Here is a 24,347-nt window from a genome sequence, read left to right as displayed (position 1 = left end):
ACCACTTCTGAACCTGAATTCCTTGTATCCGATAATCTGTAAGTCAATGAAAATGGGACTCTTTTGACCATTATTGTATTAAGTGCCTGGCATGCAGTTGGCACTCAATAAATGCTGTTAAATGAATGAATGAGGCAGAAGTAGAGAGTGGAAATTGTCTAGTTTCCAGTGATTATCCATGAACAATTAAAAAATATGTATATCTTCAACGCTTTACATAAGTTAATACTTACTGGGTTTGCGAAAAAAGCAACTTCAATTTTATTTATTTATTTATAAATTTAATTTATTTTTTTGGCCGCGTTGGGTCTTCGTTGCTGCATGCGGGCTTCCTCTAGTTGTGGCAAGCGGGGGCTGCTCTTCGTTGCAGTGCGTGGGCTTCTCATTGCAGTGTCTTCTCTTGTTGCGGAACATGGGCTCTAGGCGTGAGGGCTTCAGTAGTTGTGGCCCATGTGCTTAGTTGCTCTGTGGCATCTGGGATCTTCCCGGGCCAGGGCTCGAACCTGTGTCCCCTGCATTGGCAGGCGGATTCTTAACCACTGTGCCACCAGGGAAGTCCCAACTTCTATTTTAGATAATGTGAAATGTTAGCAAAACGAATCTTAGTTCTTCAACTATGATGTGAAAATTGTAGCTTTTAAATTTTTCTATGACTAAAATTAATATTTATTATGAATCTATGTCAGGATGCTTTAACTGTGGGCAATAGAAAATATAACTCAAATTGACTTAAACAATAAAGAATTTATTGGCTAATGTAAGAGGACATCCAAAAGCAGGGAAGAATTCAGGGTTGGTCTATTGGTTGAATTATGTCATCAAGGACCAAGTTCTTTTCATCTTTCTGCTCTGTCATTCATGCTGTTGGCTTCAAACTCATTCTGGTCCCCCTCGTGACTGTAGGGTGGCTCTCAACAATAGTTGGGTTACAAAGACGTCTTGTTTCAAAGAAAGATAGATTGGCCCCCATTGCTGACTCTGAACTTTCCCAGAAACTTCCATAAATTGCTTTTACTCATAATTGCTCAGAAATGGATCACTTATCATTCTTGAATTAATTAATGGCAGGGGGCAATTGAAATGCCCTTGGACCAATCAGGTATATCACTTGAGTCAGGATCAGTTTCCCAAGTTTCATTGCTGGTCCTCAATTAGAGAGAGAGGGAATAGCTACTAGGGAGTCAAACACAATGTCTAACCCAACCCTAGCTTATACCTAGGTTGTAAAAGCTTCATCTCAGTCAATTCAGTGTTGCTATGCTTTGCCCCAGTTTTGGTGGAGAGTGGGACTTTGGAAGTGCCATAACTTTGAGGAAGCATCCTGGTCTAGTTGTCACCCATCCACATCTGTTCTTGGTTTTGTTTTGTTTTTTTGGTGGGATCTTAGTTCCCAGACCAGGGATTGAACCCCTGGGCCCTCAGCACTGAGAGTGCAGAGTCCTAACCACTGGACTGCCTGGGAATTCTCGTGTTTACATCTGGTTTTCAACCACAGCTGACCCGTCCTCTTTCTCTTCCTCTCGCACCACTCTCTTTTGAGTAAACAGAAATACTCTGCTGAGGCATATTGCGAACTGTGTGGAGTATTTTCATGTCTGTCTGTCTAGTCAGGGATTTTAAACTCAACGCCTGGGGACTTCCCTGGTGGCGCAGTGGTTAAGAATCCGCCCGCCAATGCAGAGGACAGGGGTTCGAGCCCTGGTCTGGGAAGATCCCACATGCCGCGGAGCAACTAGGCCCGTGTGCCACATGAGCCTGCACTCTAGAGCCCGTGAGCCACAACTACTGAGCCCACGTGCCACAACTACTGCAGCCCGCGTGCCTAGAGCCTGTGCTCTGCAACAAAGAGAAGCCACCGCAATGAGAAGCCTGCACACCCCAACAAAGAGTAGCCCCCGCTCTCTGCAACTAGAGAAAGCCCACGCACAGCAACGAAGACCCAACTCAGCCAAAAAATAAATAAATAAGTAAATAAATTAAAAAAAAAAAATAAATAAACTCAGTGTCTGTAGGGGAAAGTCAGTATAGTAGACCAGGTACAAGATAATAGGGATTGAGGACTGGTGAACCTAGGAAGGGCATGCTCCACTCAAAGTCATTCAAAATCACATAGTTTAAAAACCCTGTGCTTGCCAAACAAGACCTGCTTGTGGACAAGATTCATTCTGTGATGCACTTCACTCTGGGGTTTTGCCATTTCTCTAGGTCCTACCTGGGGAAGCGGCTACACACCTTCCCTGCATTTGGATCTTCCCAGTCTCTGTTGTTTCTTTCATCCTCCCTGCTGGACTCAGTCCTGGGAAGTAAACAGGTAGGCAGGTAACCCCTTCTTTCCAGGAAATCATTTTCACTTAAATTCTCCTCTGACTCTCTCATCTTCCTAACCCAGGGGATTTTTCCAATTTCAGGATATGGGAAGTAGAAAGCTTTCTACCATTTGCAGACTCCCAAATCAATTGTATTTACTAAGCACAAGCATGTTTTTCCACTTCTTCTGGGTCCCTAGCCCAAAACTCAAAGCCAAGAAAAGACTCTTGGCTTCTCTCTTTCTGCTGCATTACCTTTCTTAAGATGATGGGCATAACATTCCTCAGCTGTTGCATGAAGAAGGAGAAGGATCATGGGGTGAAATAGGGGAAAATGTTATCCTGCTATAGAAGAAATATAGTGTCCAGAACAAGGGAGCGTTCATCAGACTACACAGGGAATGTCTTGTATGTTGCTGTGTATCTCATCTTAGAAAGAATATATCTATCCACAGAAGATCCAGGGAGGTGAAGGGATTCTGAATCACATTATATAAGTATCTAATCAATAAGACTTCTATACAACATTCAGCATCCAAGGCTGAGGATGTAACAGTCAAGATAGGCTAGTTTATGCTGTGATAGTAAATGACCTCTGCTCTACGCACAGCTGGGTTGGCCCATGCTCCGGCTGGCAGCGAGCTTTAACATCTGGGACCCGACTGGGGCAGCGGGGACCTGCGTGCAGTGGGCACGGCCAATGCACCGGGCTGGAGGGTGAGCCTTGTGCCCGGGGTGGGACACAGCCGACACTTCCAGATAAGGCCCAGGGTGGCCAGGGGACCTCCGGTGCCAGGAGAAAATATCTTCCTGTTTGCGTCTAACCTCATCAGTTATGCACAGATTGTCTTCGCCATCATTTCTTTCTACTTCATGCTCTGCTGCCCCCTCACGGCCTCCTCCTTCTACCTGCTCAGTGGACTTCTGGATGCTTTTGATGGACACGCTGCTCGAGTCCTTAATCAAGGGACCGGGTTTGGGGCCACGCTGGACATGCGGGCAGACTGCTGCTCCACAGCGTGTCTGTTGGTCAACCTGGCCCTGCTGTACCCTCGCGCCACCCTTCTCTTCCAGCTCAACATGAGCTTGGATGTGGCCAGCCACTGGCTGCACCTCCACAGTTCTGTGGTCCGAGGCAGTGAAAGTCACAAGATGATTAACCTGTCTGGAAATCCAGTGCGTTGCATCTACTACACCTCCAGACCTGCTCTATTTATCCTGGGTGCTGGAAATGAGCCCTTCTACTGCCTTCTCCTCTGTCATGTTCTCTGTAATCCTGGGGACCAGTCCCACCCCTGTGATCTCTCAGGGACCTTTAGTTGGCTTTGTGGGTCTTTTCCGAATGCGCCTCTGGATCACCACCTGATCACAGCCGCCTGCAACATGGCTGCCTTGGACGCAGCAGATCATGCCAAGAAGACGTGACCCTGGAACCCCCAGTCCCTGGCTGCCCACCGGCCCTGGGAGTCTCACTGTGCCACGTGGCTCCCCTGTCCCTCCTAGGAGGTCCCAGGCTCACATCTTCCCAATGTGTCATCCAACCTGCTGGGAAGGGGGACCAGCCTCTTTGGTGATGTCATGTTCTCCGTAATCCTGGGAACCAGTCCCACCCCTGTGATCTCCAGGGACCTGGACTTCAAATCAGGAAGGATGCTCAGGAGCCCCCATCCACACGGGCAGTGCTCCTGGGGCCCCAAGAGAGCTGTCTGAGGACTGGGTATTGTCACACCCGCTGACTCAGCCCTGGGATCTGGCTTGGCCTGAGACCTTAGGGACACTTGAGCGAGGGAGGTGGGGTTGGGGCCAGGTTTCCCAAAAGGCAGGGATTCAGACCTCTGCCCCTGGCTAGAGGAATCCTGTGGGTCTAGTGGTCAGGAGAGAAGGGGCTGTCGAGATCCCCATTGCAATCTCCTCTGTCCTGGCTCTGAAAACCTTGATAATGAAGGTGGGAGTGTCACTGGAAAACAAACTAACAAACAAACAAAAAAACCCTCAAAAATCTTGTTGACTTACAAAATTAAAAATTTATTTCTTGCTCCTGTTACATGCCCATCACGTCTCATTCTTTTCTAGGGAGATGGAGTCAGCTTTACTCTGGAACACACACCATTAGCTGACCATTTTGGCCAAGAGGAAATGGACAAGGGGAACCCTGACTCTTAAAGCAATTGCTAATATTTGCTAAAGTAAATCACATGGCCTGAGATGGCAAAATGAGGAGGGCTATTTCATGATGGGAAATCAGAATACTTCATGGACAGTTATATAATCTACCATGTGGGAAGTCCTGTATCATCTTCTTTGGGGGGCCTCTGTGGATCATCGAAGAACCCCCAGGGATTTACATGGTTCAAAATGAGGTCTCATACAAGGCATAGTAATATTTAATACATATTAGCTGTTATTGTTATTATTATTAATATTTCATTAAGAAGGGAACATTCTATATGTTACCTATATATAAATCTTTTGAGGATGAACAGGAGAAATTTCTGGTATTTTTTTTTTAATTGAAGTATAGTTAATTTACAATGTTGTGTTAGTTTCAAGTGCACAACAAAGTGATTCAGTTATTTATATATATATATATTCTTTTTCAGATTCTTTTCCATTATAGGTTGTTACAGGACATTAAGTATAGTTCTCTGTGCTATACAGTAGGTCATTGCTTACCTATTTTATATATAGTAGTGTGTATAATTTAATCCCAAACTGCCAATTTATCTCTCCCCCCCTTACCTCTGCTAACCCCTTTGGTAACTATAAATTTGTTTTCTATGTCTGTGAGTCTATTTCTCTGGTATTTCTTGCTTGAACAGCAAAGGACACACTGGTGTGCTAGTCTCCAGCAAGATACCATATTACATAAGGAATGGTTGAGTAATTCAGAATATTCAGCACGAGGAAGAGAAGCCACAGGTGGGACAATACGGCTGTTTTCAAATATATGAAAGTCTTTATGTGAAAACAAATTACACGAACAACGTGCAGGTCCTCGGGAGACAGCCCTGGTAGTGGAATAAATTTGTCTGGCAGGCTTAATTCTTCAGAACCTGCCTTTAGTGTCATGAAGCACAATGAGCTTTGTGGTGGTTGAAGAACCAATAATAATGAAACTTACACTTATATAGTCCTTAGTATATGCCAGGCATTGTTCCAAGTCTTTACATATACTAATTTAAGCTCTAAACAATCCTATGAGATAGGAACTATTATTTTCCCATTTTTCAGGTGGAAAAAATGAGGTACAGATTAAGGAACTGCTAAAGTCACACATCTGTAAGTGGTAGAGCCAATGATTGAACTTGCCAATCTGTCTCTCGGGTGCATTCTCTTAACCCTTGTGCTATATTGCCTTTGTATAGTTGGAATTCACTTGGAAAGCCTTATTTAATCAGTCTTATAACTGGTCATCGAATTTCTGATCTTTGTTTCCCCTCTGGGTCTTCTGTGCAACTCTACAACAAGACACTTTTAAAAAAGTTGAAGTACAGTTGATATACAGTGTTGTGTTTCAGGTGTACAGCAAAGTGATTCAGTTATATATATATATATATATTTTTTTTTTTTTTCAGATTCTTTTCCATTATAGATTTTTACAAGATCCTGAATATAGTTCCCTGTACTATACAGTAGATCCTTTTTGTTAATCTATTTTATGTATAGTAGTGTGTATCTGTTAACACCATACTCCTAATTTATCCACCCCCCTTTCCCCTTTGGTAACCATAAGTCTGTTTTCTATGTCTGTGGGTCTGTTTCTGTTTTGTAAATAAATTCATTTGTATTATTTTTTAGATTCCAGTGATGTCATATAATATTTGTCTTTCTCTGTCTGACTAACTTCAGTTAATATGATATTCTCTAGGTCCATCCATGTTGCTGCAAATGGCAAGATTTCATTCTTTTATGGTTGAGTAATATTCCATTGTATATATATACCACATCTTCTTTATCCATTCATCTGTTAATGGACACTTAGGTTGCTTCCATGTCTTGGCTACTGTAAATAATTCTGCTATGAACATTGGGGTGCATGTATCTTTTTGAATTAGATTTTTTCATCTTTTCCAGATATATGCCCAGGAGTGGGATCACTGGATCATAGGGTAGCTCTATTTTTAGTGTTCTTTTGTTTTTTGGCCTTGCCCCACAGCTTGTGAGATCTTAGTTCCCTGACCAGGGATTGAACATGGGCCCTCAGCCATGAGAGCACAGAGTTCTAACCACTGGACCACCAGGGAATTGCCTATTTTTAGTTTTTTAAGGAACCTCCATACTGCTCTCTATGGTGGCTGCACCAAATTACATTCCCACCAACAGTGCAAGAGAGTTCCCTTTTCTCCACACCCTCTCCAGCATTTACTGTTTGTAGACCTTTCAAAATTTTTATTTATTTATTTATTTATTTATTTATTTATTTACTTTTGGCTGTGTTGGGTCTTTGTTTCCGTGTGGGCTTTCTCTAGTTGTGGCAAGCGGGGGCTACTCTTCGTTGTGGCGTGTGGGCTTCTCATTGCGGTGGCTTCTCTTTGTTGCAGAGCACAGGCTCTAGGCACGCGGGCTGCAGTAGTTGTGGCACGTGGGCTCAGTAGTTGTGGCTCGTGGGTTCTAGAGCGCAGGCTCAGTAGTTGTGGTGCATGGGCTTAGTTGCTCCACGGCATGTGGGATCTTTCTGGACCAGGGCTGGAACCCGTGTCCGCTGCATTGGCAGGTGGATTCTTAACCACTGCGCCATTAGGGAAGTCCCATGTAGACCTTTTGACGATGGCCACTCTGACCGGTGTGAGGTGATACCTCACTGTAGTTTTGATTTGCATTTCTCTAATAATTAGCGATATTGAGCATCTTTACATGCACCTCGTGGCCATCTGTGGGTCTTCTGTGGAGAAATGTTTATTTAGGTGTTCCGCCCATTTTTTGATTGGGTTGTTTTCTGTTTTGATATTGAGTTGTATGAGCTGTTTGTATATTTTGGAAATTAGCCCCTTGTCAGTCACATTGTTTGCAAATATTTTCTCCCAGTCCACAGGTAAGACACACTTTTTAAATTATACTCAATTTCTACCCCTTTGGTTTGTCACTCAGAATGAGTTGTCTGTAGTGACCTCTCACACAGTTGGGGGGTCTATGACCGAGGCTGGAGAGCTGGGAGCCAAGTTTGGAATTGGTGTGGTAGAGAGGTGGCAGTGGTGGCGGGGGAGGGCAGCTGGAACTTGACTCTGGAGTTGGTAGGCTGGCCTGTGGTCATGGGGTGGAGAACAAAGTGAGAATGCCATTTGGGAGCCAGATCCACAGTGAGCCAAGCTCCAGTCAAAGGGGTCTGGAAGAAAGATCTGGGGCACAGCAATGACTTGGCAACAGGCTGGCAGTGGGAGGCTGACAGATGAACTGGCAGGTTCAGGAAGGAAGATGTAAGTTAAAACCTGCAGAGATTCCTGAGACGGAGGGCCCAGTGGGAAGAACCTTTCATAGGACCCTGCTGCCCTCACCTAGCGAGTAAAGCCAGGTTGAACATAAGTGACTTTCTCCTTGCTGTTAGTATTTCTCTACAGAGCAGCAATCCGGTGCAAAGCCCTCCTGACAGAGTCTTAGGACCCTCTTCACTCAAGTACTGGGGAGACTGGGTAGTGTGTAGTGGTTATGTGCCTTGACCCTGATGCCTGGGTTCAAATCCCAGCTCTGGCTCAGTGACACTGGGGGATAAATTACCTAACCTCTTAGTGTCTTAGTTTCTTCATCTATAAAATAAAAAGATAACAGTGTTACTCCTGAATCAGCGTAGCACAGTGATTAAAGAGCACTGTCTCTGGAGTCAGGATGCTTGATTTATGTCCTTAATCTTCCACTTATGTCTGTGGGACCTCAGGCAAGTTACCAGATGTCTTGCTCCAGGTTTAAGGTCTATAAAATGGACACAAAATAATAGGCACTTATGACATAGGGCTGTGACAAGAATTAATATTATATATAACATAATAATAATATAATTATATATTATATAATAAAATATATATATACACACATACAGAGAGAGAGAGAGAAACACTGGCACATAGCAAATACTCAATAAATGTTAATTATAGTCTATACTGCCCATATCAGAAGACCAAACTCAGAAGGCTCCCACAAGCAGGATCCCCTTTACCCATCGAACCTGATGAGCAATACTTGGGCGGAATAAACTCAGTGTTCAGTTCCAGTCCCTTCATCCAGTTGCAGCAGGAAGAAAGTTGCACTCCCCCTGGCAGTCAACTTTGCACAGAGGAAAGACACAGTCAAAGGCATCCAAAGTAGAGACTTGCCTACTAATCCCAAGGCAACTCTAAGAAGGAGTGATTGTGGTTAGGAAGGTGGCGTGAAGAGTGAGAATGACACAGTCTTGTTCATCCCCACTACCAGATGTGCAAATCAGAGCAAAGTTCTGAGCAAGATATCATCATTAGATCACTACATTTGGAGGGTAGAGCTTAACAGATTGTTACCTTGCTTTTTAGTGTTTCACAGTGAAAAGACCTAGGGTGGGAGTTCAACACCTTCATCTCCTGAGGAAGCACCTCTATCATAGACTGTTATTCCAGGAGCAATTTGTAAGTAGTCTTTTGCTCATGGAGAATAATGGGTCATGCCAGGTAAACATGAAGAATGTTGATTTCTTTCCTCCCAGTTCTTTTTTTTAACTGCTTGGGAACTTTTTTTTTTGTCTGAGAGCAAGCTTGTAAAAAAAAAATGCTGCTGCCTCTTTTCAATAACTGTTAAGATGTTATAGGTTAATAACCATGTTAACTAGTAAAATTTGGAGATAAGATGATTCTTTCACTTGTAAGAATGTACTACTGTCACACATAATGCCATGTGAGTCCTCACCATTTATTCTTCTCTCAATACAATTGTTACTGAGTGCAAGCTCACTCTACTCGCCACATGACAGGCCAATAAATCGGGAGGTGAGGTGTTGAGGCAAGGAATGGTGACTTTATTCAGAAAGCCGGGCGTCTGAGAAGATGGCAGACTAGCGTCCTAGAGTACCATCTTATCAGGGTCTGGATGATAGTTTCTTTTATAGAACAGAGAGGGGGAGGCGGTGAGGAAGTAAAGTAAAAGTAAAAAGGCCATAAGTCTTGCAAAATATCTCCTGGTTTGGTCAGCCCCGGGGAGGGGATGTGTTAATTTCTTCTTTCCTACAGCCATTCACAGGTGGGCAGGGTCAGAATGTTTCCCTGAGAACTGAACAAAGGCACTTTAGTTTAACATTCAGGCAGAGGGGCAGGTTCCCCGAGGCAGGCCATTTTGTATGCTTAAAGCTATAGACAGCATCCTTTTAGTGATTATAGCAACAAAAAGCAACGGAGAGCAAAGGTTAAAGTAAAAGAAACAGGTCCAACATAGAGTCAGATTTTGTTCTTCCCTGTTACACAATCTTTTGGTGTCTTAAATATTTCATAAGTGCCTATAGGGAGAAAGGAGTCAGGCACTCTGGGGCTGATATCTTGTCCCTTCTTCCCATTATTTTACATCTTTCTTTTCTGAACCTTGCCATTTCCAAGTCACTAGCCTTTCTTCTGTCTGTCCAGAGACTTTATCCACTCTTCATTCAGCTGTGAGTCAGTCATTCAGTGATATTTACTCTCTATGTCTGGAATCGATACCTAACTCTGTGGAGGCCACGATATACAAGATGAAGCCACTTTGTAAGCAGATAGATTGCAGGGGCCTTGGAGAAAGAGAACCAGGAATGGCTTTCTTGACACAAGTGAACTCATTTTGGCCTAAGCCATTTTGTGAACTCACTTTGGCCTAAGCCTAGCCAAAATGAGTTTACAATGCTCGCCCTTGAACAGGTCTTGGTAATTAATGATCTTAAGGGAACAAAGGAATGCAGGAACAGAGAAAAGATGGTCAAACGATAGTGCAGTGACAAAGCAGAGTTCTGGTTCCTCCTTAAGGGATATACATAATAATATATCTTTGACTTCTGCAGGAATTAAGACCCCCACCCAGGTGGAGGACAGGATGATGATGTTGACCCTTCTTACTTCAGTCAACTAAGACTTGGACTCTCTGGACCTTTGCCCCAATTTTATGCTGAATTCTACTTTACTCAAGCCCCTTCTTGAATATGCATGTACCCTTAGCTTAAAACTTCCCCAGTTTGGCTGTTTGGGGGGACATTGCTTTGGGAAAGATCTCTGGTGGTCTTTTTACTTGCTGCAAGTAATAACAAATCCTTCCTTCTCCCAATCTTTGGCTTGGTTGTGTCTATTGGCTCAACACCCACCAAGAGGCAAACCCAGTTTTCACGTAACAACTATGTTCAAGGAACCTACAGTCTATATTAAATACAGCAGAAGTAAGCCTGAAATGATGATAGAAAGACAGTGATGGAGAATGATAGTGTGAAGAATGGGGGTGGGGGGGGCGTGAGGGTTAATGTTTGAAGTGAGAGCAGCATAATATCTGTGAACTATGGTTGAAGTGGTCACATCATTTAAAAAAATCCTGGTGAGGTTATATTAAATTACATTTCAAGGGTACACTTTGAAGTATGTGAAAGCATCCCTGATGAAGCAAGAGATAATTTGATGTGGAGCTAGAGCTGACTCTAGGTGGTACATGGATCTGGCTTTAGATAATAATAAACTAAATGTTAAGAAAGTATTCCCTTTCTAATCCTATTTTTAAAATATATTTTTAAAAATTTATTTATTTGTTTGTCTGTGCCGGGTCTTAGTTGCAGCACGTGGCATCTTCGTTGCCACGTGCGGGATCTTCAGTTGTGGCATGTGGGATATTGCAGCACGTGGGATCTAGTTCCCTGACCAGGGATCGAACCCAGGCCCCCTGCATTGGGAGCGCGGAGTCTTAGCCACTGGACCACCAGGGAAGTCCCCCTTTCTATTTTGAGCTGTATGTTTATAGACAAACAGAAAGTCTCATTTAGATGCTGCATGTCTTTTTTTTTGTTTTTTGTTTTGGCTAACACTTGGTAAACAATACACTTTTTTTTTTTAAACAAAGATTAAGCTCAGAAACTCAAGAGGTAGATTTCAGCTGGAATTTGGTAACTTTATTTTATTTTTCTTGCATTTATTCTAGTGTATCCTTTTATTTATGGTTAGTGAGTTATATACAGTTTCTTTTCCAAATAAATTATTTAAACAAATTGAGTTGATATAAAGAAACATGATAAGCAGATTAGAACCAAGGTGGTACAAGGTTATGGCAAAATTGTGAAAGTAGTATGGAAATGACTGAAGTTTAGTAAATAAGACACTATGCCTGGAATGAGAAAATCTGGGTTTGAGTCCCTGCAATACCACCAACTAGCTCTGTGACCTTGGGAAGTTCACCTAATCTCTCAGAACCTTAGTATTCTCGTCTGTAAAATAGGAAGAAGAATCTCTACACAAACTTCTTTGCAAGCTTGTGAGAATCTGATGAAGGAAGGTGTAAAGTGTGAACAAATGTTGACTTTATATTATGTGAAGCTGCAGAGAGGCAACATGGCTTGATGGTGAGTGTGTTAGGATGGGGAGGGAGATTTGCCAACATTTACAGAGTACTTACTATTGGCAAAGTGCTGTAGATTTTTGAAAGTAGAAAAATGAATTCAATTTGGCCTTAGCCCTCAGAGTTTACTGTTTGTCTATGGACTAACACATAGATGTGTATTATTTTGTAGACTGTGATACATATTATAAATGGGTTTAAAACCCTAGGCAAAGCAAATAGGAAGAAGCTGATTACATGAGCGTTTGTGATAAGAAGAGCTACCATTATGGCCCTTCCAAGGGCTAGGGAGTCTGTTAGGTACTTTGTCATACTAGCTCATAACTCAGGAACTGAGATCAGAGAGGCTAAATAATTGTTCCATGGTTAATCATGGTGATGTTCGTGAATAAATACTTATTATATGCCCAGTCCTGTGCTAAATTCTCTTATACATTGTTTCATTTAAGCCTTATCACAAGCCTGTGAGATAAGTCCTATCTCCCTTTTACAGATAAGCAAACTAAGACTCACAGAGATCAAGAGGCTTGCAGTTAGTGAATGGTGCTGTTGCAGTTTAATCCCGGGGTGTCGTTTGATTCCAAAACCCATTTCTTCCAATTCTACGGCTTCCAATCAGCGGCTGAGTTGTGGGACTGAGGATGGCTGTGCACAAGGAAGGTCCATTCAGGGCTCTTGAAATGTTAGGTTCTAATCTCAGCTGGGCTTCTCTAAGTTTACTATGTCAGAACTCTTTTGTTTCATAATATATGTTCCTAAACTCTTAAAGGACCAAGTCCTAGGACCATGTGAGTGGCTAATATGGCTTCATGACACCATAAGATGATATTGGTGAAGACATTTCAAAACTAGGCAAAAGAACTGGGTGAGAGGGCAAGGTAGGCTATCTACATCTAGTTTGAGGGCGCTAGAGGCTCTCTTTCCTGTGGAAACTTATAGGATCAATTCTTGGTAAATACAAAGGGACCTTGTGCTAAATCCAATCTCCTCAATTTCGAAAGAGAAGACATTAACGGCCAAAGGTCCCACAGCAGGCAGAGGAATCAGAGACCCGCACATCTCCCCTGTCTCAATGCTCATTTCCCAAGACCAGTGGTTTTCAGTGTGCTTTCCAGATCAGCAGCCCTAGCACTACCTGGGAACTTGTTAGAAATGCCCACCTCAGAACCACAGAATCAGAGACAGTGGAGGTGGAGCTCAGCACTCTGTTTTAACAAGCCTTCCGAGTCATTCTGATGCATGCTCAGGTTTGAGAATGACTGCAAAGTATCTGCTATATACTATACAGCACATGGCAGGAAGAACAGTGGAGATTTAAGTCATCCCCTCCAAACCCCCAGAAATTCTTTTCCCTCTTTGTTCCCAGGAGAAGGGCTGAAGGGGCTCAGTGTAACCACCTCCTGAGATCCACAGAACACTGAGATATTTTAGACAGGGGGATGAACCTATGGAACAAACACTGGCCGGGGGTTGGCAGCCTAGGTGTGCTCGCAGGTAGCCAGAGACAGGTGCTGTCTGGCCATCAGTGTGTGGAGGAGAAGGGCTGGGACCTGGGATACCATCAGGCTTCCCCATCCCCCAGTCCCCCAACACAGACAGAGCAGCCAGGAATCTAGAGAAGGCTCTTCTCCACACTGTCCCTCCGAGTCTGTGAGCCACGAGTTGGGCGCACTCAGAACCCTGCAGTGGATTTCCCAAAGGCAGGAGGCAGGAGGCCTGTGGAAGGAGGGCAGAGGACCAGAGCCGGTGGGATGCAAAGGTGTATGGGAGGCACCTGTGTGCCCCTGCTGACGATTTTTTGCTTTATGTTGAAGGGACGATAAAATCTGAGGTGGGGAAATAATGGAAATTGATTTGCACTTTAGCAGTATCTCTGGCCGCTGCATTACGGATGGATTGGCGGAAGCCGGAGACTTGTGGGCAGGCGGTTATCACGCTAAATCTGAGTGGGAAATGAAAGCTGTGTGTGGTGTGGGAACAGATTTCAGAGAATATGGATTGGGATATTTGGTTATGCCGGGGAGGCGAGGGAGGAGACAGCACCCACCGGGACTTAGTGAGTTGTAAACGTAGTGCCAAAGTCCTGGCTTCTGAAGTCATGGAACCAGTCGGCTATAAGACCCTGAGGGCTGGATGATCTCCTCCCTCCCCGCCCCACCTTCTCCTCCCAACCCAAGGAACCTGGGCTTTGGAATCCGGCAGATGAGAGCTCAAAATTCCCGCTGGAATGTAACTTCCACCGGGGCAGGATTCTATCTCTGGTTCGCAGCTATATACTGAGGGACTAAAACAGTGTCTGGCACATAGTAGGGGCTCAATAAACATTTGCTGAATGAATGAATCAATGAATGAATGGCCATACTCCAAGCCTCCCTTCCTCCCTTGTGCATACCCTACTTGGAACGGTTGTTGCTGAAGGAAATCACCTAGCCGCGAACTTGACGCACAGTAGGCGCTCAGCATGTTGTGTTTTTCCTTCCTCTCCACAGGAGACCGGGTCCCCAGGCGACCGCAAAAGAGGGGTTTTTGTCCCTTGCGTCTTCTCCACCTCCCTTCGCCCCCGCGGACCCCACGGGGTCTTGGGGAGCAAGCGGGCCGGGGAGGCGGGTGGGAGCGGAGCTACGGGGCGGGGAGAGGCGCGGGCGGACTGACAGGCGGCTAGCGCGGGGCCGTTCTCCCCGCTTACGTAAGGCGCGAGTCCCGCGCGGCCGGCCGGGGCTCCGAATGGGGGCGGGCGGAGGCGGCGCCGCCCAGCGGGATCCGGGCTGGAAGCCTCGCAGAGCGCCGCGTCCCGGCGGAGGTGTGTGTTTATTTGACTGCTCCGGGTGGAGAGGCGCCGAACTCCGGCTCCTCACAGCTGAGAGCGCATCCGTCAGCCCTCGGCGGAGGTGGGCGCTGGGCCGTCCGCGCGGCCGGCAGCCGCTGCGACTCCCCGGGAGGTGACAGCCGCCGGGGAGGGGCCGAGGCGCGGACCAAACGCTGCCCACGTGCGGGGACCCGGGTTGGGGCTCAGCCCCCAGGACTCCCGGGGCGTGGGCGACTGGAGGCGCGCCTGGGGTCAACGCCTAGCCCGGCCCCCGCACTCGGGGGAGGCTGGCGTGGGGATGCCCTACTCCCTCCTCGGACGGGGCGTGGGGCGCGAGGTTTAGGAAGGGATCGAGGTGGGACGGGCCGGGTGGACCTCCGAGCTCCCGACGGCTGCCCCCACCAGGGGCGGGCGCTCGGGCGTTCGCCAGAATCGCAGCGTGGGGGCGAGAAGGGCGGGGAGGTGTAGCGTGGCGCTTACTCCGCCTTCGAGCCGCCCCGCCGCGGGGCGGAGGCGAGGGGTTGTCTCAAAAGTCTCTCCTTCCCCTGCAGGGGCCGCGGCAAGTCCCCGCGCGAGCCCAGGGTGTCAGAGGCTGAGGCAGAAGAAGCAAAGTTCCCGGGGCTTCTCCGAGGCCGCTGTCCGGGTTGCCAGTTCGGCCTCCCCCTCCTCGCCAAGGCAATGGCTTCCAAACTCCTGCGCGCGGTCATCCTTGGGCCGCCCGGCTCGGGCAAGGGCACCGTGTGCCAGAGGATCGCCGAGAACTTTGGCCTCCAGCATCTCTCCAGCGGCCACTTCTTGCGGGAGAACATCAAGGCCAACACGGGTGAGGACGTGCGGAGGCGAGGGGCGGGGTGAGCCGACGCGGGATCGGGTGAGGCCGGGAGGCGAAGGGCCGGCGAGGGGCCGGGTCTCTTCGGTCCCCGGGCGCCCTTCCCCCGCCCGCGTGTGGTAGTGCAGGCTCCTACGTGCCGGGGCGCATGCAGCCGGTGGCCCGCGGCCGTGCGGCTTAACCGCGCCAGGGAGGAGGCCGAGGCTCGTTGGGAGGAGGGTGGGAGGTGCACGCGGCCCCTCTCTCCGCGCGGGCTGCTCTTGCCGTGGCGAGAAGCCGGTTACCACCCAGCTGAGGAGCGAGATCCAGGCAGCTGAAAGCCCCGAGCTTCCCTCTCGCCCGGCTTCCTTAAGGCCAAGCCATCCCCGTCCCTCGGCCGCCTCCTACCCCGTCCACCGCGTCCCTGGTGACCCGCAGAGTCCCCTCCTCTCGCCCGAGCCCCCCGGGCCGAGCGCCGCCCACCTGTGGGAGTCGGGCGGGGCCGCGCGCTGGGGAACCTGTGGCGCCGCGGGGCTCGCAGCCGCGCGCTGCTCCAGCCCCTCCGCGCCGCCTGGGACCGCTGGGCAGAGCCCTGGGTGGCTTTGAAAGGCCTGTCTGTTCCCTGCCGCCTTCTAAGGTAAACTCTCACCACTAACTCCCCCCTCCTCTCCAAGCCGGGGCCTGGCCGTTAGGAGACAAGGAGGAGACTCGTTCTGATAAATTACATTTTTGAATCCAGCTTCCCTGGAAATGGCTTCTTGAGAATGCCTCGTTTGGCTTGCGTGGTGAATTGGGGGCTATAGATCGCCTGCTCTCTTACCCTTTCAGTACGGCCCTTCTCCCCTCTCCTCCCACCCCACGTTCACACCAGTTCATAATGAATTGGCGTTCAAAGGCGAGAGGTAGCTGTGGTGCTGCTGCGAGGTATATACATGGCCCTTCTGGGATGCAGATGCTCACGATTAGCAACTCCTTTATGAAAACTTGTTATTGCAAACGGGGTGCTACACTGTGGCTTCTGTTCTCATCAGTGTCCTGGGTGGTTATGGCCTATTATGGGCTAATTATACAGGGATCTTCATTACAGAAGCACAGATTAGTTTGGCGAGGTAGGTGGAGGACGGTGCTGGAAAACAGAAAGCCTGAAAGCGGGGAATTAAGATGTATCTCAAAGGTGAAGTTTTGTTCATTATCTCTTAAGCAGGTTGTAAAAGCAAGCTTTTATTTTGATCTTCAAGAATCCTGTCACCCACCCTCAACATACACAAGGCCGAGTTCTGTGTACCAGATTGCACCTGGAATTTTCTCTTGTGGGTATTGTTACCACGATTGGGTCTATTTTAATTTTAATACCACATTCAAATGCATTTTATTCCTTCCATGTTTGGAATGCAGTTTGGGCAGGGGGGAGAACTGTGTGAGAGGGAAGGCTGGCTCTCTACCCAAGGGTTTTGTGGTCAGGTGGGGCTTCTCCTGGTAGGCATAATGAGGGGAGGAAACTGCTGGGTGGGAGCCCATTTTTCTGCATTCTCTATAGCAACTGACTTGGTAACTTGTTTCTTCTGGCATGAAGGGCTTCACACCATCCATCCTGGTTCTGGATTAGTGGCTCTTTCCATTTTTAAAGAGAATATGATGGGAAATAGTTTATTTCTGCACTTTTTTAGGGGTTTTGAAAACTTTCCTCTTGCTGTTTTCCCTTATTTTGTTCATTTTAACTTTCCTTTGTTCTGAATTTTAGTTTCCATTCTCTTTCAAATGCTTTTATTTCCCTCCCAGTGTTTCTCCCTGGAGTAAGAAGTGACTCTGCAATGTTTAAATTATCTTTTTCTGTTGGGAAGCAAGTAGTTTATGCATGAACAATTAAAAAGCTTTATCAGGGAAACAACAAGAAGAGAAGGAATAAAGGACAGTGATTCGTTTTGAAAGTGGCCTGTTTCTAGTGGACTTGGAGGATGTTCTCAGATTATTTTTTCTCTCTCAGAAGGTCTAAGAGTCTTACCGGCTCATTGCCTGGTAAATAAGAAAACATTCCACAGCATTTATTTTTCTGTTAGCTGCTGTTTGCTTTTCCCTAATTTCCTGGTAGAGAAGCACAAGGATCCCTCTGTAGGTACCCCTTTACAGTTGAAGGTTTGAAGGAGATGATGAAGCGCAGCAAAACCCCAGGAAATAAAACCTTGGTAGGAATTTGAGTTGGAAAGTAGCTCAGGCCATCTGCTGCAGCCTGGATTGGGGCATACTCCTGTCCATGTGGTTTTCCTGCAGCCACTCCCTGGTGGCTCCTCCAGGGAAGGGCTGGCTACTCATTGCTTTTGGGCAGTCTTCCCTCACCTGCCCTGGCAGAATTCGTCTCTTTCCTCTGCACATAGCTTGTGGATTCTGTTGCTGCCGTCACACACAGTTATGATGCAGTGCAGCCAATGTCTTCTGATTTATCCAGTAGAGACTTACTGAGTACCTGCTATATATCAGTGTTCTAGGTGCTGGGGGCTAGAGTGATATTTTTTCTACCTTCACCATGTTCCAGTTTCTACTGAGAGACTTAAAGGACAGGGATCTGACAAACTGCCTAATGCATAAAAGGAGTTCAACAAGTCTGATGAAGGCATGGGTCACGGATTCTATCTACATTTTTTCCAGAAAAAGTCAAACAGCCTCTAGCGATCAAGTCCATTCTGCTTAATTAGCTCTGATTTATGGTAAAAGTTTGTATTTACTGTGTATCTGAGATTAGCCTCATGATAGATGTCACCCATTGGCTCTGCCTAGTCTGCCTGGAGCAGTGCAGGCTGAGACTTATCAAATACCTTATTTGAAGACCCACCCCCAAGTCTTTGGCTCACATTTTCTTTAGCAAGTGAGTGAGTAAATAGAAGGGAGAGTTCTCTTAGGTTGCCAGAAGCGGGGTCCTACACTCTGTCATAAAGAATATTAGCTTTCCTTGGGGCTTCCCTGGTGGCGCAGTGGTTAAGAATCCGCCTGCCAATGCAGGGGGACATGGGTTTGAGCCCTGGTCCAGGAAGATCCCTCATGCCACAGAGCAGCTAAACCTGTGCACCACAACTACTGAGCGCGCATGCCACAGCTACTGAAGTTCGTGCGCCTAGAGCTGGTGCTCCTCAACAAGAGAAGCCACCGCAGTGAGAAGCCCGCGCACCGCAACAAAGAGTAGCCCCCGCTCACTGCAACTAGAGAAAGCCCGCACAGCAACGAAGACCCAACGCAGCAAAAAATAAATAAAATAAATTTAGTAAAAAAAAAAGAATATTAGCTTTTCTCTATGTGTGTGTGCGTGTGTTGTTTGCATACATATGCATGAGCCTGTGTGTGCACGCGAGTGCATGCGCACACAGGAACACACACACAGCTGGCACTCAGTAGTGAGTTCCATTGAAACTTATATTTAGCGGTAGCTTCTTTTGTTGAGTGATGGGTGACTGAAACTTCCCTCTGAAGGGTATGAGAATCCTGTTTTAAGGGTTGTACTAGATCTACTATCTCAAGTGCAGGAAAATTGGAAAGTTTCCATTTGGAAGCATCCTGGACTTGAGAGAAAAGATGTTCAAGAACAAACCTGTTTCTGCTCTTAATATTAACTGCAGCTCTTGCTGAGGTTTGCAGATGGGACTGGCATTTCAAATTAGTCAGTGGGCTGAGCCTCTCCTCTGAAAAGATGACCTAGTTCAGAGGGCTTAAGTTTTTTTTTGTTTTTTGTTTTTTTATACTCATTAAGTATAAATGTGTGTCTTTTCTTATGTAAGAATGAAAACTTCTGAGAATTGGAGAAGTATTAAAGCGACTAAGGTTCAACAATGTATCTAAAACAACTTTAAATAGTTCACCTTTTTGTAGATCATACAAAGTCTTGGCTTATTCTGCAATATCTGGAGTATGGTATATTCCTTTTTTTTTTTTTTCCCTAGCTTGGTGAGACTCGGGATGTAGCCCAGGTCAAGGGTTTGACCAGCTTGGAGGCGTCTGTCCAGTCTACAGGTCCACTTCCACATCCCCCTATTTTTTCTGGTTTCTTTGTCTGAGGGTTTTCACGTATACTTCGGGAGAACTATTTGACTTGAATAAGGTGTCCCATGACAGTAAGACTGACTTTGTCACATGCACAGCTGAATCTGAGCATCCTTCCGGTGTGGTCATTTTTTTAAAGTAGCTTTTTCTGATCAAAGTCACGCCTTGTAGAAAATTTGGAAAATGCGAAGCTGTGGAAGAAACTGAAAAGGCAAGTGAAAATTACCCACAGTTCCACCCCAACACTTGGAAATTCCAACAGAAGTTATTTTACTTTTTTTCTTTTCTGTGTATTTGCCCCGCTACCCCCAACAAACTTGGTGTTCCATTAGTTGATAACCGTTCCCCCTCCCACTTAGATATGTATTGTAAGCATTTTCCTGTGTTCTTAAAGCTTCTTCAAAAACATTTAACATTTCTGTATTATAGTCCGTTCAGATATTTTTTTGAGTATCTTTTGAGTACTCAGCTATCCCTTTGTTCTTTTTTTTTTTTCTTTTTTTGTCTGCGTCGGGTCTTCATTGCTGCATGCAGGCTTTCTTCTAGTTGCAACGAGCAGGGGCTACTCTTCGTTGCAGTGCGCGGGCTTCTCATTGTCGTGGCTTCTCTTGTTGCAGATCACGGGCTCTAGGCACGCGGGCTTCAGTAGTTGTGGCTCATAGGCTCAGTAGTTGTGGCTCACGGGCTCTAGAGCACAGGCTCAGAAGTTGTGGCTCACGGGCTTAGTTGCTCTGCGGCATGTGGGATCGTCCCAGACCAGGGCTCGAACTTGTGTCCCCTGCATTGGCAGGCGGATTCTTAACCCCTGCACCCCCAGGGAAGTCCCTCCCTTTGTTCTGAGAGGCGAGAGTCCACAGCAAGGTGAGGGGATGCGGGCATTGAGGAGACAGGAGATAGCACATACGGAATAAGCAGCATAGTATTTGATGAAGGTGCCTGTTATGAAGGACATGAAAGGGTGATGAGTTAGTGATGAGGCTAAGGTGATTATCCTAGGTTGTGTGATTAGGGAATGCCTCTCTAGGAGGTGAGTAACCACAGGGATGAACATATAATGATCCAGGAGCAGAGTGTTCCAGGGAGAAGGGACAGCAAGTGCGAAGGCCCTGAGGTGAGACTAGCATAGCTTGTTTGAGGAACAGAGAGACAGGGAATGTGATTGGTGCCTGCTGAGCAAGGGGGATGTCGAAGGAAGTCAGGTGGAGCCTTGAGGGTCCTGGGAAAGATTGGACTTCAAAGGCACTGGAAAGCTATTGAAGGGTTTTATAGGACAGCAGCACGAGTGGATTCACCTTCTAAAGGTTGACTTGGGATTCTGTGTGAGGTGACAAGAGTGGTACCAGGGACACCAGGTGGATGAAGAGAGTGGACCGTGGCTTGGACTGGGCGGTGGCGGTGGTGGTGCTGAGAAATGAAGGGCTTTAGGGTGTGTATGAAGGCAGGGCTGACTGGACGGCATGAGTTGGCTCTGAGGGGTGATGGAGGCAAAGCAGTGCACAGTGAGTCCTAGGATTTTGGCCTGAGCCTCTGTGTCATATGTACCTTAGGGTTGAACTAGAGTCTGTCTAACCAGTGTGGTATGGAACATTTGGGTTATTTGCTGTTTAGTAATGCTCTTATGAACATCATTGTATGTAAACCATTGAGCAGATATCCTTTCCTTGGGCTAGGTTACTAGGAATAAAATGACTGGATCAGAATAGTTTTTTTAAAAAAATATTTTATTTGTTTAGTTTCACTGGGTCCTAGGTGCGGCAGTTGCGGCTCGCAGGCTCCTTAGTTGCAGCTCGCCAGCCCCTTAGTTGTGGCATACAAATTTTTAGTTGTGGCATGCATGTGGGATCTAGTTCCCTGACCAGGGATCGAACCCAGGCTCCTGCATTGGAAGTGCAGAGTCTTAACCACTGTGCCACCAGGGAAGTCCCCAGAATAGTTTTTAAACCATAGGGTAATGAGAGTTTTTTTTTTTTTTTAATGTGGACCATTTTTAAAGTCTTTATTGAATTTGTTACAATATTGCTTCTGTTTTATGTTTTGGTTTTTTGGCCCCAGGCATGTGGGAACTTAGCTCCCTGACCAGGGATCAAACCTGCACCCCCTGCATTGGAAGGCGAAATCTTAACCACTGGACTGCCAGGGAAGTCCCACAAAAGTTTTAAACTTAGCTTACAAACATCCAGACAAGGTCTTGGTGTAAAGGTATCTAATAGGTGCTACTATATTCATGTAATTTTTGGCTTACTAAATATTTTATTTAAGTACAGACATAGATACACATACATTTGTACCTATGGGTTTTTTTTTTTTGGCCATGCCGCATGGCTTGTGGCATCTTAGGATTGAACCCCGGGCTCTCAGCAGTGAAAGCGTGGAGCCCTAACCATCGGACCACCAGGGAATCCTCTGTATCTATGTATTTAAACTCTTTCCTTGTTTTTCTGATTATAGAAATAGTTTGTATTAAGTTATCAAAGGTTTAGAAATCCAAGAAAGATAAGGAAGCAAAAAACTTGTAATCGCACTAACTGGGAGGAAAAAATACTGTTAATACTTTTTATATGCAGTATATCTTCCAGACTGTTTTTCAAGAATATATTATGTATTAGTGTTTTAAAAATTGCTTGTTTTATTTCACAATGTATCATTTAATATTTTACAGTGTCATTACAGTCTGTTCTTTAATGTGAGTTTAATGCTTTGTACTATTTCAATATAATTTTTATTCCACTCTTGATTTTTTGAAAAGGTAATACATGCAGATGGTAAAATTTTCAAATACGCTAGGAGTGGAGTGGACGATCTCTCTCCCATCCTGCCCTCTGGTTCCCCAGTTACTGTCCTCAGGGATACCTACTTTTTTACTTTTCTTGGATGTTCATCCAAAGAATTTGTGTATACATATATCTCATGTATGTATAGTGGTGCCTCTTTTTAAAAAAATGTACACATATATACTTTGTTTTGCCTTCTTTTTTTAAAACTTAGCAGTATAGCTTCGACATTGGTTTCTACTAGCACTTATCAACCTACCACATTCTTTAAAAAATAAGGCTGGATGCATACTCTTATTGTACAACTGTACCATTGTTTCTTTTTTTTTTTTCCTTAATTAATTTTATTTATTGATTTTTGGCTGCGTTGGGTCTTCGTTGCTGCGTGGGCTTTCTCTAGTTGCGGCGAGTGGGGGCTACTCTTCGTTGCGGTGCGCAGGCTTCTCATTGCAGTGGCTTCTCTTGTTGCGGAGCACAGGCTCTAGGCCCGTGGGCTTCAGTAGTTGTGGCACGCGGGCTCAGTAGCTGTGGCTCGCGGGCTCTAGAGAGCAGGCTCAGTAGTTGTGGCGCACAGGCTTAGTTGCTCTGTGGCATGTGCGATCTTCCCGGACCAGGGCTTGAACCCATGTCCCCTGCATTGGCAGGCGGATTCTTAACCACTGCACCACCAGGGAAGCCCCATTGTTTCTTTAACCAACCATTCTCAGGTGTTTTGGTCTCAGGACCTTTTAACACGTATAAAAATCACTGAGAACCCCAAAGAGCCTTTTTTTATATAGGTTCTCCCTGTAGATACTAACTGTATTAGAAATTAAAACTGAGAAAATTTAAAAATATTTACTAATTCATTAAAGCTAACAATAATAAACCCATTACATGTTAACATATTTCTATAAAAACATAACTATTTTCCAGAACAAACGCCAATGAGAAAGAGTAGTTTTGTTACGAGTATTTGCCAATCTCTTATGTTTGGCCTAATAGAAGAAAGCTAGATTCTCACATCTGGTTCTTCACTCAGGCGGTGTGCTATTTTGTTTTGGTTAAAGTATTGGAAGAATATGTGTCTTCACCCAGATATGTAGTTAAAGGGGGAACTCACAGACTCCTGGAAGGGTCTCATGGACCCTCAGGGATCCTTGGACCATACTTTGAGAATGGCTGGTTTAACCAGTCCCCTGTTGATGGGAGGGTAAGTTATTTATAGTCTTTCAGTATACAAAGCATGCTGGGCTGAATGTCCTGTAAATATGTCTTTCAACAAACGTTTGAGTGCCAGGCAGTGTTGGCTTATGGAACAGAAAGAGGTGAGACAAGGTCTATTCCCTGAAGGAGCTGCTAAGTTTATTGGGAGAGGCAGTCAGGCAAACAAGCATGAAGTCGTGAAAGGGTGCAAGATGTGCGTTTGTAGCTCCTGGGGACATAGGGAAGAGGCAGCCTACCCGGCATTTAGGAGGAGGTAGGGTTCAGGAAGGCTTTTTAGAGCTGGAGGAGACTCCTGAGCTGAGTTTTGACAAATGAGCCCATCTGCAAGGTGAGGAAAGGTGGTTGTTGCCACACAGAATTGGAGCTCCCCCTCTAGAGCTTGTTTGTGGTTCACAGGGATCTTTTGTGTGCTTTTGTGGCTTGATCACACCTTGTATAGCATCGTTTCAGACCTCATTCATCTCTTAGCTGTACGTACTATCAAAGGAAAGGGTTATTATACCTGCTCCAGATCACCTTTTCCAGTTTCCATTACTTGTGCTTACCTTTAAGATACATACACATATGGTACCAGGAAACCTTTAGTCTTCTGCTTCAGGCTTCCTGGAACTCACGGAATGGCAACTGATCATGAAACTAGTAAACTGGGTACTAGACTATTAGCTATAAATCCACCCATTGCGAAGGGCATATAGAATTGCCTCTTTAACTAACAGTCTACCAAGTAAATTGTTACGTGGTGTTATATTATGCTAGTCTGCTCAGTAGCACTCTGTGTGGTGCATGTTGTGAGAAGATTTAAGACTCGGAAATTGTTTTTCTTGTAAAGTTTTAGACAGTATGCTTTCACAATGGATCAGATAATATCAACTGCGTATTGTCTTTTAGCAAACTAGATAGATACACATTTTTAT

At 45.8% G+C, this 24,347-nt stretch overlaps 2 protein-coding genes across 5 annotated transcripts in view; both read left to right on the top strand.

Moving 5' to 3' along the window:
* Positions 1-3,179: 3,179 nt before the first annotated feature.
* Positions 3,180-3,672, top strand: LOC133088515 (CDP-diacylglycerol--inositol 3-phosphatidyltransferase-like). Its single transcript, XM_061186481.1, has 2 exons — positions 3,180-3,569; positions 3,616-3,672. The coding sequence occupies exons 1-2, from the start codon at positions 3,180-3,182 to the stop codon at positions 3,670-3,672; spliced, it is 447 nt and encodes a 148-aa protein (XP_061042464.1).
* A 10,859-nt stretch (positions 3,673-14,531) lies between these two features.
* AK4 (adenylate kinase 4) overlaps positions 14,532-24,347 on the top strand; it is a 73,869-nt gene continuing 64,053 nt past the window's right edge. For 3 of the 4 annotated variants that reach the window (XM_061184069.1, XM_061184065.1, XM_061184067.1), the window contains exons 1-2: positions 14,626-14,704; positions 15,174-15,445. In XM_061184069.1, coding sequence (XP_061040052.1) covers positions 15,301-15,445 — 145 coding nt within the window. In that variant the 5' untranslated portion in view covers positions 14,626-14,704; positions 15,174-15,300. The other variant, XM_061184066.1, reaches the window with a different exon arrangement.

This window comes from Eubalaena glacialis, chromosome 3, assembly GCF_028564815.1.
Source record: "Eubalaena glacialis isolate mEubGla1 chromosome 3, mEubGla1.1.hap2.+ XY, whole genome shotgun sequence".
Lineage (NCBI taxonomy): Eukaryota > Metazoa > Chordata > Mammalia > Artiodactyla > Balaenidae > Eubalaena > Eubalaena glacialis.
Note: the sequence above shows the minus strand (reverse complement) of the source record. Positions and strands in the feature narration are given on the sequence as shown.